A 12617-nucleotide genomic window follows, 5' to 3' on the forward strand; every position below is an offset into this window, starting at 1 on the left:
AAGTCCACCTTAGGAAAGTGATTTCTTGAGATACTGTTTGGAGTTTTATTGGCAACAAGGTTCTGCCTGTCTCATGCTTGGCCAGGCCTCACTGCCTGCTGCTCTCCCCCCTGGGAACAGGAGTGGAGGCCTGGGATGCTCCAGCCCTGCCAGGAGAGCCCTGGTGGCCCTGCAGGAGTGCTGGGAGCAGCCCAGGCTGGCCCAGATCTGTCCCCTCAGCCCTCCCAGATGTAGCCCAGCACAGAGGTGCTGCCCATGGAAGGGAATGGCCCTGGAGGCAGCCCCAGCTGCTGGAGGTAACAGCACCCAGAGAGGGGAGGCTGTGGGGGACAGCAGGGAGAGCTGCCTGGGCTGCTGGGGACAGCCACTGCTGCTTCCAGGGCTGCTCCTCCCTGCAGAGCAGCCCTGGCACAGCCCTGCCCTGCAGGGCCTGGGGGCACTGCCAGCCCTGTGGCTCCAGCAGCTTCTCCCCTGCTTCTGCTGGGAGCTCCCAGCTCCTCCACTGCCCAAACCCTGAGCTGGGTTTGTGTCACACCTCGGGCAGAGCCAGCACTGCAGGCTGGTTCAAAACCCTATACCACCAGAGCCAGGCATCCTTCTCAGGCGTGGAGAGGATGGGGAGAACAAGGGGTTCATGTTATAAATATAAAATCTGCTACAAAGAAAAGACATATATTGTACATCTTTGACCCATATACACAAGAACACAATATACACAGAACGCCTCGGAGGAGTGGGGACGTTGTCAGGAGGTTTTTTGAGAGATGTTGCTCCCCTACCAGCACCCCCTCTGTGCCTTCCCCACAGCTGGATGGGGCTGTACTCACAGAACATCAGTCAGCAGCAGTTCCACCAGGCTGGCATTGCAGGTGGGTGTGCATGGAGTGCTCGTGGCCCCGTCGTGCCTGCCCTGCTGCCCTGGGGGAGAGGTAGGCCAAGAGGAAGGAGACGAGGAGGGAGGGCAGGCACGAGGGATTCTCTTGTGAACCCACAAAGTGCTTGGGGGGGGGGGGTCTCTGGCCCCTCGGAGCAAAGGGAGGCCCTGAGAGAAACTTCTTGCCCTGCCACCCTGGTGGGGAAGGATTCTGCGGCCAGGCAGGTCTCTATAAGGCATTTTCATCTGGGACTTGGCGCAAACGGTGGCAGAAGAGAGGAGGGAGCAGATGGGGCAGGTGCTGCAGGGCAACAGGAGGCAGCAAAGCTGACGTGGTCCCAGCCAGACAAGCCCAGGACAGGGAGTGGAGAGGAGAGGAGGGCTTGGTCTCTGGCTCAGTTTCTCTGTAAAGCTTCCCCCATGTTCTCTCTGAGCCCCTCAAAGCCTCCCTTCCTGGCGTGAGCCACCAGCACGGAGTGAAATACTGAGAGTCCTCAAAATGGCACATCCAGGCGCACGGAGTGGCAGACAGGCACACGTTCAGAGTTAAGACAAGAGTTCAGGTGAGCTTTGTACAGCAAAGAGCAGCTGCTGGCTGGAGTGTCCAAGGAGCCGGGATGACAAAAATGCCACAGTGATCAGATCGGGCCAGGACAAGGGGCGGGCGCGGCAGAGAGGAGCCAGTGTGGGCACCTATCGGCGGTAATGGTTTGGGGCATCTGCAAACATGTACTTGAGTCTGTAGGCCTCAGCCAGCAGCAGCCCAATCTCTTCGTTACCCCAGTGTATCGTGGGCAGGTTTTGTAGCAACATCAAAAGGCCCTGGAAGAGGGGAAGATGCTTAGTTTGGAGAGGCTGAAGGCAGAGCACAGATCCAGTGCAGGCTTGGGGCTGGCCTGAGCAGTGGCAGCAGCGCTCAGTAACTTTTGCTCACCACACTTACAGGTCTGAAAGGCTCAGGGACAACATCAAGATGTGCTTGGGTCTAGATCTGAACCAGTGAAGCATCCCTAGCCCCTTGGAATAAGGGTGCTGTTACAGGGTTACAGCTGCACACAGGAGGGCAAACACTATGATCAGAGCTAGAATGGGATGTCTATATCCACACTGGGCTCCCAACCAGAGCAATTCCCTCCCCTCTACTTCCCTTCCCCAGGGATTCAACCCCAACCTCAGGCTCTTACTTGGAAGTCTTCCTCATCCAGGATCTCCTTCCGCCACTTGATCAAGAAGGCAGCGCAGACGTACAGGTGGAAATGGGAGAATCCTTCTGGCTCTGACTGTGGACAGCAAAACTCTGGGTGAACTCCTGCAGCTCAGCTGGAGAACAGCCCCCAGACACAGATGTCCTACTGGGCCACCCATCACCCATCTGGCTGCCAACATCCCGGGGCCACACTGCTTTGTTTCCCTCAGCACCCCAGCTGGTGCCAGGACAGCTCTGTCCCCGCGGGGACAGGGACACAAGTGACAGTGACAAGCCAGGAGGGAGCTGAGAGGAGCCTGCATACCTGGTAGGTGTCCCAGAGGCGGATGGTGCAGCGCAGGGGCAGCTCCCTCATCAGCAGGTTGTTCATCCAGCGAAAGGCAAACTGCAGGTACTCGACCTCGTACTTCCTAAAGTGATTATGTACCTGCTCTGAAACAGCACATTTCACTTACACACCTGGGGCTCACAGTGCCCCAGCTCCTGCACGCTGCTCACAGCACTGTGGCTTTCACACACTTTCAGGCTGAGGTATTTTTCTCCCAAATTCCTTCTCTTCTCACCCTGTGCTGTTAGCAGGGGGTTTCTGGCTGACCCTGCCCTGCTCTGGTTCCATGAGTGTTGTAAGAAGTGTCCACCCCTGCCCTGAGAGCTGTCCCCAAGGAGGCCTCTCCCTCTGCAGTGACAAACCTGACCACACTCCCGTGTCACCTACCATCGATCCGGCTGACCAGCTCCTCCAGGGCTTTCACTTTCTTCTGGATCCCTGGCTGTGCAAAGGTGTAATTGTCCTGTGGGGAGAGGCCCTGAGTCAGCAGCTTGAACAACAAACCCAGATCAGCAGCTGGACAGTTGGGATGAGATTCTCATGAGCCAAGGAGCCAGGGCTCTTGAGCCCCAGGACTGTGCCTGCTGTGAGTTCCTGGTCAGGACGGGGCCATCTGGACACCACAGCAGCCATCTCCCCAGGATTTCACAGATTCAGTGAAGAAACTAAAGTCACCAAAGTAGCAAAACCTCCCTAAGGCTGGAGCATGCAGAATACTCACCCAGACAGGGAGAGGAGACAACCACACAGGAATTCCTGTGGCCCCAGAGGCTCACCTGAATCCCATCCAGCAGCTTGCTCATGCACCAAAAGCTGTCAGCCTCGATGCTCCGTAAAACATCCTGGGACAGGTTTGTCACATCAAAGTTTTCCACATCCTCCTCTGCAAAACAGAGAGGGGAGAGCATCAGAGAGATGGGAGACACCAAGAACATGGGACAATCCCAGGGGCTTTATCAGGCCAAAGCTTTGCAGGAGGCACTGCAGCACTCTCCAAGTCAGGAGATACAGGTCTGGCCCTCCTGACCCAGCAGTTCCCTCCCTTTTCTCCTTGGGAGGAGAGCACCCACCACGCTGCTGTCACACCATTGCATCAGATCAATAACAGGGCTAAGCTGGCCCATTTCCAGTTTCAGAGGCTCAGAAATCCTGGCAAGCAACCAGACAGCAGAGATACAGCAAGAGGTGAAAATACAACTCCAGCCAGGCCCAGGCACTCTGAAGGAAGAGCACATCATCCCCTTCTCCAGCAGAGCAAGTTCTCCTCATGGCAGCATTTCACACCACTTCAAATCCCCTGTCAGGAGTGCTCAGAGCAGCAATTGTCACTTACCAACGTGCTCAGAGAGGAACACAACAAAGAAGGGGGTGACCAGGTCATTGATGCCCTGCACATAGCCGCTGGCTGGGTGGCGAATGGCCCAGATAAACAGGATTCTCTCAAAAATCTAGGGAAGAACCAGGTACCTGCATTAGCCATGCATGAAGGGAAGGCAGAAAAGCATAACTGCTGAGCTCAGGGAGTGCAGACCATGCACTGACAGGCTCTTCTGTAGCAGTAGGGTAATGTTGGAAGCATGAAAGTCCTAGGAGAGACTCTGTGCCATGCACAGATCCCACATGCAGGCCAGCCAAGACAGTCCAGGCTCCTCATCAAAACCTCTGCCTGGAGAAATGCAGACCCAACTTTTCAAGATTCGGCTTAATATCCACAGGACAGGGCAGAGCAGCCTCCTTGGCTGAACACCAGGTGGGAAGATGAGGTATCAGCACAGAACTTCCAGAAAAGCACCACAGAGCAGGAGACTTCCCAACAGGGCAGCCTCCCTCACAGCCACCAGCATTCCCAGACTGCCCCAGCCCCATGGACACCATGCTCTGACACACCACACACACACACTGAGCCTGGTTGCAGAGAGGACAGGTGCCCACACCTCCTGGCCACCTCTTGAACCCACTCCTGCCCAGGGTGCTCCCATCAAAGAGCTTTTGAAGCAAAACAGAACTGTCCTGTGTTCTGGTTCAAATGCCTTCAATTTGTCTCAAAAGCTTCAGGTTTTTTACCAGCTTGGCTACATCTTGCCAAAGCAGAGATCATCTCCTAACACCCAAGCTCCAAGTCTGATATCTTTCAGAAACGTGGGACAAGACCAGACAGTTCCAGGAGGTGTTTGCATCAGGAGCTGTCAGGCAGAGAAATTTCCCCACCAAGTTAATCCCTAGGAGCAGTGCTGGCCTCACTCCACACACACATCCCATGGCAAGTGCAGGGCAGGAGCTTCAGCCCCCTTACCTCCTGGACGAGGGGCTGCTGGAAGAGGGGAATGAGTGGGTTGGTCCTTGGAATGTCAATGTGGATCTGGAAAAGAAGGTGGGTTACACACACCAGCTGTGCTTTCCAGGGGCACAGTAACTTGTCACAGGTGAACAGAGGGGAATCCACCATGAGTGTTCCCCCAGGCAAGAGCTGACAAGCACAGTGAGGGCTACTGGATGACAGCTGTACTGAAAAATTCATCTGCAGTCTGCTCTGCTAATGTGCAGGCAGGTAGTTCAGAGCTGAAATTTTCCTAAATTAGATCAGTTTAGGAAAAACTTAAACTAACAAGGACAGAACCACGGTGCCTTTTCCCCAAAGAGAAGACTCCTCCTTGCTACAGCTGGAGCAAGTCCTTGCATGACCCCCCCATGGGGACAAGCAGCAGCCAGAGGGAGGAGAGGGCTCTCCCAAAGCAGGGGCAGGAGGAGGGTCCCCACCTGTCTGTAGGTGTCCTGGTGGTGCTCCTCGTTGCGGGAGTCGTAGTACTGCTGGATGAAGCCAAAGTACTCCTCCCTCTTCCTCTGCAGGGTCAGCTTGCGGCGCTCCGAGTTGGCAGGGAGGTAACCCTGATTGGGAGAACTCAGCTCAGGCAGAGCCTCCTCTGCTTCCTCAGCACCCTGAAACCACTCTGCCAGCTGTGCACTAACACCAGGCACACAACTCAGGAGATGGGGAGAGAGCTTTGATGGAATTTGGCCTTCCCAGCCCTGAGCCTGGAGTAATCCAACTTCATGAGATTCAGTTCTCCAAAAGGGAGTGAACCAGGCAGTGCCCACACCGGCCTGGGCTTTGAGCTCCAAGAGGATGCAGCAATGGACTCCCTGATCAAAAAGCCTACAGCTCACCTGGAGGCTGGGCACTGAACACACGAGCAAAGCTGGCTATGGGACACAGGCAGGTGTAGGAGCACTGTCCCTGAGGGGCACAGCCCTCCCAGGCTCTGGTACTCACTGACAGCAGTCTCCACGTCACAGGCCGCACCTCTCTGGGCACACCAGGCCAGCTGCACTTTCTCAGCTCATCTGCAAACGGACAGTGGTGGCAATGGATTAGATCCTAGGCACGTCCAGGCACCACTACACCTAGAAGGAGAGGAAAGCCCAGTCTGCTCCTGCAGGCTCTGGACACAATGAGCCTCCAGGAAGGCTCCCACACTAGCAATGACTGGGGATGTGGGTCTGCTGCAAGGACAGCAGAGGAGATTTCAGCCCACCTTGGGCACAGAACAGGGAGCTGCAGGGTCACCAATGGGCCAGGACCTCAGTTCTCATGCAGAGACAGCCCCCAGTGATCCCAACCATCATGTGCAAGATGGAGAATGATTGGGGACAGACAGGGAGGGGTTGGAGGACATCACCATCTGCCAGCAGGGCGATTCCTGCAAACACCCATGCGGTACAACTGCAGGCAGTGATTCTTTCCACCCTGAAGCAGACCTGATGCAGGCAGCAGCCCCTTCTGGCCTGCCCTGCCCACCCTCAGTGTGCCCCACTCACCCAGGTCGGTGTTGTGGCTGGAGAGGAGCTGCCGGAACTTCTCCAGGCGCGTTTTCTCCCGCACGGTCATAGGGGGAGCCCCGGAGGCGTTTTGGTCAGAGATTCGAGCCACGAGGGGAATGACGGGCCGGAGGGGCAGGGACTGCTGCTTCTGCAGGGGGCTCCGCACACAGGACTCCTCTAGCAAGGAGCAGAGGCTGCACTGAGCCGGGCATGGAGGTTCCACCTCTCCAACCCCACCTCACCCCCACAGTGGCTGCAGATTCCACCCTTCTATCCCTCAGAACAGCATCACTTCAATGGATCAGCAGTTCACAGGCATCTGTGGAGCCTCTTGCACCACTTCCCCCCATTTCTGCCTCCCTTCCTTCCCCCTGCATCCAAACACCTGGCTGCAAGTGGACCAGACTTCCCTCCACACGTGGGTAGGACACAGGAGACAAGGCACAACTAACATTTAGATCTGCTCTGTTCACCAGATGCAAACACCAACCAAGCTGATTGCCAGTGCAGAGAGAGGAGCTGATGGGCTGCCAGTGCCACCTCCTCAGGTACTCTCACTGCACAGGCAGGCAAGGCAGTGAGCAGGGGCTGCTGCTGCCCAATTCCCCGTGTCAACACGACCTCACCCAGATCTTTGCTAAGAGCAGCACACCAAACCACTGTGAAACAAACAGTGAGCAAGTCCCAGCAAGAACCTAACAGATCTCAAAAGTGACTCAGCACCCAGAGCATGGAATACTCTGGGGCAGACACTGAGCAGCTGAGGACACAAGCATTAAAGCCAGGCCTCTGAAAGTGGCTCCTTGGAGTACAGGATACCAAAAGAAGAAAAAGCCTCTGTTGTGCTTACGGGCTGTGTCACAGCCTCTTGCCCATACTGGGAGTAGCAAGAAGCAGTTGAGTTCAGTGGCCAAGCAAGAGAGCACTGGAGCAGGAGGCTGCTCCTGAAGGTGGCCCTTACCAGAGGTCCTGGAGAGCTGGGCCTCGCTGCTGGACTTGATGACCTTGCAGTTGGTGGGCAGGTCCCCGAGGGCAGGCTGGCACCGCTCGGGCTTGGCCCGCAGCTTGCTGTGGTTCTCCAGGACCTGTGCTGCCGTGGCCTTGGCCACTTTAGAGTTCAGAGTTTGCAAAGAGGAGGAGGAGGAGGAGGAGGAGAAGTCCTCGTCTTCGTCGTCGCCGATGTCCCAGGCGTCGCTGGTGCTGCGGGCAAACTCGTGGAAGCTGGAGGCCTTCTTGCTCTTCATGGGCAGCCCGCCGGCCTTGGAGCGGTCCTTGATGAAGCTGTGAGGAGAGGAGCAGGATCAGAGCCCTGCTGTGGGAGCAGCTCATCTCCTTTCCCTTCCTTTCCCCACGCCCTCACTCCCACCAGCCAATCCCTTCTCCCAGTCTCCCTGTTCCTCCTCCCAGACCTAAGGGAGATGTTCGGTCTCTCTGGGCTGCCTGCTGTCAGGAGTGGCTGTCACAGGCTGCTGGCACAGCAGTCTCTGAGGCCACAGTGGCAGCACACAGCTGGACAGGTGCCAGCCTGCCTGGCTCAGAAGGGAGAACGGGAGACAGGTACAATTGCTCCAGCTCTGCCTTCCCCCACCCTACACAGAACACCCAACACCCCAAGAAAGGTCTTACAGCCTGGAGAGAGGCATGTCAGAGGCAGACAGAGCAGGTCTCCTTCCATGGACACTCCCAAAACAGCTGCAGTTGTTCCCAGCAGCCAGACCAGCCTGGCTCTTTCCTCAGGCACAGAAGGAATTTACTCTTTAGCTGCAGGAGCCAAAGTCCACCACCTGCAGCAGGGAACTTTCCCCACTACCCAGCACGGGACAGGGACAAGGAGGCAGTTCAGAGCAGGAATTCTGCCTTTTCCTGCTGCAGCTCTCCAGCCCTGTAGCTGCTGGGCAGCTTTACCTTCCTTTCCTTAATTCCTCCAGCTCCAAAGAGGAGCAGAAGGATCAGACACTGCTAAAAAAAAATCTATTTCCTTTGATGTGGGTGTTACTGTATGGATTTCTGGCCATTGAGGGCACCAGCAGATAAGCTCTCCCTGCAGGCTTTCACAGAGCTCAAGGCAGCACCACAGCCCTTGCACTGCTGTCCTTCTCTGTTGCAATCTCACAGAGCAGGGATGCTGGAGACCTCCACCCACTGCAGAGCTGCCAGGCCTGGTGGCTGCATCTCCAGGAGACCAACACTTACTTCTTGGTGAGCCGGGAGTCCAGTGGAGGGTGCTGTGCTCCGTAGACAGGCTGAATGCTGCACGGAGGGGGAAAGAAAGAAATCCAAAATGCTGTAAAAAGCGGTCCTACAAATAATCTCAGCCTAAACTGGGGTCATGCTTCTTGCCTGCTATCAGGAGCTGAATAAAAGCCCAAAAGCAGCTTCAGAACCCTTCTAACTTACAAGCCTTAGATCCAAAGTGCCACATGCAGATGAAGATTTGTTGTTTGCAGTAGCAAAGAGAAGCCTTGTTTGAACTCCTAGGCCCGGTCCAGCCTGAGCTGGGATTTGAGCTCTGCTCTTTCCTGCACCACCCCACATGTCCAGGTGTCTCAGTCTACCTGCTGCACACACTGACATTTGTTCTCTTCCCCAGTTTGGGGAGCTCACCCTCCCAGGCCCTGTGGGACAGGGAAGGACCCCAGGCAGTGACACTGGGGCTCCTCCATAAATGTACTCGAGGGTTTGAAGCCCATGCTGGCTCTCAGGATCACAGCCAATGCCACAGAGAAGGAATTCCTGGTAACAATACGTGGTTTGACTCGGGTCCAAATCCTGGTTTAATCAATTACTTCCTATGTGGCCTGAAATGAGTCACCACATCTTGGTCCCTGGTTCCTTGGGACAAGGAGCCTGAGGGCTCCAGGCCCTACAAGGGGAGCATCACCTCAGAGAGGAGCTACTAAAACCACGCTCATCACTGTTTTTACAGACTCTGGAGGTGAGACAGGGGTCCTGAGTTATCACCTGCATTAGAGGAACTATTCCCAGCCACCCCACCCTGGGAAACAACCTCTGGAAAACAAGTCCTGCAATGCCATGGCACAGACAAAGGCCCTTTCAGAGCTGGCACACAAGGAACAAGCTTCTCTTGGGTCAATAGAGCTGGCCTGGTTTCTAGGAGCTGCAGATGGTGCCCGGCAGTAAAACCAGCAGGCCCAGCCATGGAGGGGAGGGATGGCAGCCTGCTGCAGCTGGGAACAAGCTGAGGATGCAAAAGCAACAGGTCCAGCTGGCAGGGGAGAGATGCAGAGAGCCAGGGAAGAGGCTGGAAACAACCAGAGCACAGAGAGATCCTGGGGGAGCAGCCCAGCCAGGGTGGGCTCACCACTGCAGGGGCTGTCCCTCGTGGCTGGAAGTCCTCCCTGAGTTTATCCATCGAGGATTAAGCCTAGGACAGAGTGTGATGAGTAATGAGCACCTGGAAGTCAGGACTGCAATTAAGCAGAGGCACCTCCATGGGTGGACATAGCAAAGAGATGATTAGGAGTAAGAAGAACAAGCCCTCCAGATCAGCATTGCTTGCCAGTGACTTGTGGCAGGACAGGAGCCAGCAGAGCCTCTCCCATGCCCAGAACCAAGCTCAGCGTCCCAGGATGTCCAGCCAAGGTTCCTCCTCCCTGTCAGGGACCCACAGGGGAACTGCTCTGATTCACCTGGGAAGGCCTGGACTTCACAAGACCAGTGAAGGATGTGTTAGAGAGAGGAGGGGAGAGCAGCCAGTGCTGGGGAAGGGAGGGAACCCTTTCCTGGGGTTCTGGATCAGTGTTTGATACAATGGCAGAGGGTCCCCCCTGCACACAGCTCTTTTTGAAGCCTTACAAGCCACACTCCCCAACAAGAACCTCAAGCTGATCTAAGCTGGGCTCCCAGCCTGACTGGATGAATCCCCAGTTCTGTCCCAGTTTAATCTCTTTGGGACAGGCATTTCCTGTTCCCTGGATGTTCAGTGACCAATGGTGTGAGGGACAATGGCTGTGCTCCCTGTGTGACACCTCCAGGATCATCACAGGGTGTGGGTTACTGACCCTGCAGCAGAGCAGAGCATGAAACACCACTGCCCTCTGGACACACAACACATTTACTTCCAGCAGGCTGTTTGTCCCCTTTTAAAACAGCATCTAAATAACCCCAGCAGACCCTGGCTGCCCATCTCTCTAAAGAGAAGGAATAAACACCACATCACAGAGGACAACATGCCAGAGCACTCAGCCAACACATCCCTAGAAAATTACCAGGCAGAGAATTCCCAGTGCAAAAAACCAAAGACAGCACTGGAAAAACAAAACAGCATTTACCAGTTCTAAACTTATACCTAAAATCCACCCTTAATCTACAGGGACGAAAAGCTAATAAACTTTATTAGCAAATAAAAGCTAATACAACTAAGTGACCAAACACACAAAGTGTCATGGAAAAGGAAACTAACACAGTAACCAAGTCCCCCCTACAAAGCCTCTCTCTGCCAGATTGCCAGGGGAAAGAAAGGAGAGAGCCAAGAATGTGCACAGGAGGGTCTCTCAAAGCTCAGACTAAAAAGAAGAAAGGGAGGTTGATGTCTGGTGACCATGGATGCAGGACATCCCACCTCCACGCTGGGGTCAGGCTGCTGAGGCCTGTGGGTGACTGTCCCTGGAAACAGGCAGCACTCAGGAGGAAGGAGGCTCCTGGGTGCAGGACACCTGCCAGGCAGGCAGGAGAAGGGGGGAGCACTGCCAAAACCTTCCCCTTGCAGAGTGGCTGGGGCAGGCCTGGCTGCCAGACCGGTTCACCTGGTTTGTGCTTCCAAGGAAAAGCTCAGAAGTCACCAAAAGGAGAAGAGAGGCGCTGTCCACGACCACCAGCTGAGAGCAGGGCTGACACCTTCGGGTAAGAGGCAGGAGCAGTCGGGAAATAACCCAGGGAAAGCACAGGATTGTCCTCCCACAGGGGCAGCAGAGGAGGAACAGAGAGCTCCGTGCTCTCCCTCTGCTTACACAGACATGGATTGTCCAGCCAACCTGAAGGAGCTGCACAGTGACAAGCACATGAGTGAAAACACTTTAGAAAGAGATATTTAACTGGCCCAGCAGGATTTAAAACCAACTAAGCATTTCAGACTGCACCCATACCCCAGGAGGCGAAGGGCAGGGTTCAGATAAGGCAAATGAGAGCAAAAGTGAGGAGCACCAGGTAGGAAAAGCATTTGAGAAGCCTCCACAGAGAGTCTGATGCCCTCTTTCCATGTCAGCCTTGCTCCCAAGGCGGTATAGAGAGCCTCTCCTTCATCAGCACCAGCCTCTTCTTCCTAAATACCATGGCAATCACACATTTCACTTGTTTCTCCCATCCCTGAGAGGTGCCTTGAGAGGAACCAGGGCATCACAGCCTGAGGAACTGAGGCAGGGGAGGTACAAGCAGAGCCCTCACAGTCCTTCCCCTTGAGCAGGAGCGACATCCCACACAGGAGAGGGGAATGGGGGGCTCCATGCCTCAGCAGGGACACCCCTCTGGGACAGAGCTGCTGCCAGCCAAGCCGACACCCCTCAGGACTTCGGAAGGATGAGTTTTTTCAGTATCTGGAAAGGAAGATGGCCCAGCCCTGGCTCTGAGCCTACCCCCAAGAGGCCTCCAAGGCACCCTGATCCCTCCACCCTGCCTGCCATGGGGCACACAGGGGTCCCCGCAGCCCCCACACCGCCGGCCTGGTCCCACAGGGGAGGGAGCAGCTCTGACCCTGCCCTTGTCCCCCACACATTGAACCTTCCACAGCAAAACCCCCGTCCCACAGCCTGGGGGGGCCCCGGCACCCCCCTATTCCAGGGAGGAACCCCAGCCAGCTCAGCCCCGCAGCCGGGACAGATCCTCCGGGTATCCCCGAGCCTTACCGGGGTACCCTCAGCCCCGAACCCGGCGGGGTCACCGCCCCTTCCCCGCCGGAGCGCGGGGGGCGCGGCCCTCGCACCCCTTCCCGGGGCTCACCTGCCCGGCAGCTTGGCGCTCCGCTTCCAGAACTGCCTGCCGCTCTCGGCCGCCATGGCGGAGGGCGGGGCGGGCGCGGCGGGCCGGCCAGCCCCGGGCGGGGAGCGGGGACCCCCGGCCGGCCGGCCCCGGCGCGGCGCGGGGCGCGGAGCAAGGCGCGGCCCCCGCAGCCGCCTCAGGCCCGCCCGCCCGCAGCCCGCGGCGCCGCCATCTTGGCTCCGGGCGGGCCCAGCGCCGCCATTGGCCGCTGCGCGCGAGGCGTCGCGGATCCACCAATCGCAGGCGGGCACGGCCGTGACGCGCACGGGGGGCGCGGCCCGCTACGCTGGAGGGGCGGGAGATACCATGGGGGGCGCGGGGGGGACGCGGGGCGGCACCACCCGGCTCCTGCCGGAGGGGGGTGCTGAATGACATTTTCTGGGATTTTGGGATTT

General features: G+C 56.7%; 1 protein-coding gene across 2 annotated transcripts; it reads right to left on the reverse strand.

Moving 5' to 3' along the window:
• Positions 1 to 656: 656 nt before the first annotated feature.
• Positions 657 to 12363, reverse strand: TBC1D22B (TBC1 domain family member 22B). 2 transcript variants are annotated; one of them, XM_071450508.1, is made up of 13 exons: positions 12184 to 12363; positions 8422 to 8478; positions 7190 to 7509; positions 6226 to 6405; positions 5681 to 5751; positions 5167 to 5295; positions 4703 to 4768; positions 3743 to 3857; positions 3186 to 3292; positions 2797 to 2872; positions 2386 to 2513; positions 2059 to 2154; positions 657 to 1696 (listed from the first exon to the last, which is right to left on the reverse strand). In XM_071450508.1, the coding sequence occupies exons 1-13, from the start codon at positions 12237 to 12239 to the stop codon at positions 1568 to 1570; spliced, it is 1530 nt and encodes a 509-aa protein (XP_071306609.1). In that variant the 5' UTR covers positions 12240 to 12363; the 3' UTR covers positions 657 to 1567. The 2 variants fall into 2 exon arrangements, with proteins under 2 accessions (XP_071306609.1, XP_071306611.1); XM_071450510.1 differs by lacking the exons at positions 8422 to 8478; positions 12184 to 12363 and adding an exon at positions 7855 to 8058.
• Positions 12364 to 12617: the final 254 nt, after the last annotated feature.

This window comes from Agelaius tricolor, unplaced genomic scaffold (assembly GCF_023055355.1).
Source record: "Agelaius tricolor isolate 1412-34295 unplaced genomic scaffold, bAgeTri1.0.p SCAF_30, whole genome shotgun sequence".
Classification (NCBI taxonomy): domain Eukaryota; kingdom Metazoa; phylum Chordata; class Aves; order Passeriformes; family Icteridae; genus Agelaius; species Agelaius tricolor.

Bases quoted from the DNA above. Each gene is read 5' to 3' on its own strand.
- TBC1D22B (XM_071450508.1), bottom strand. From the start codon at position 12,239: ATGGCGGCCGAGAGCGGCAGGCAGTTCTGGAAGCGGAGCGCCAAGCTG. The intron at 5,752-6,225 runs GTGAGTGGGGCA...GTCCGTTTGCAG, and splicing joins CAGCCACAACACCGACCTGG to ATGAGCTGAGAAAGTGCAGC. The intron at 4,769-5,166 runs GTGGGGACCCTC...CTTCTTTTCCAG, and splicing joins ACCAGGACACCTACAGACAG to ATCCACATTGACATTCCAAG.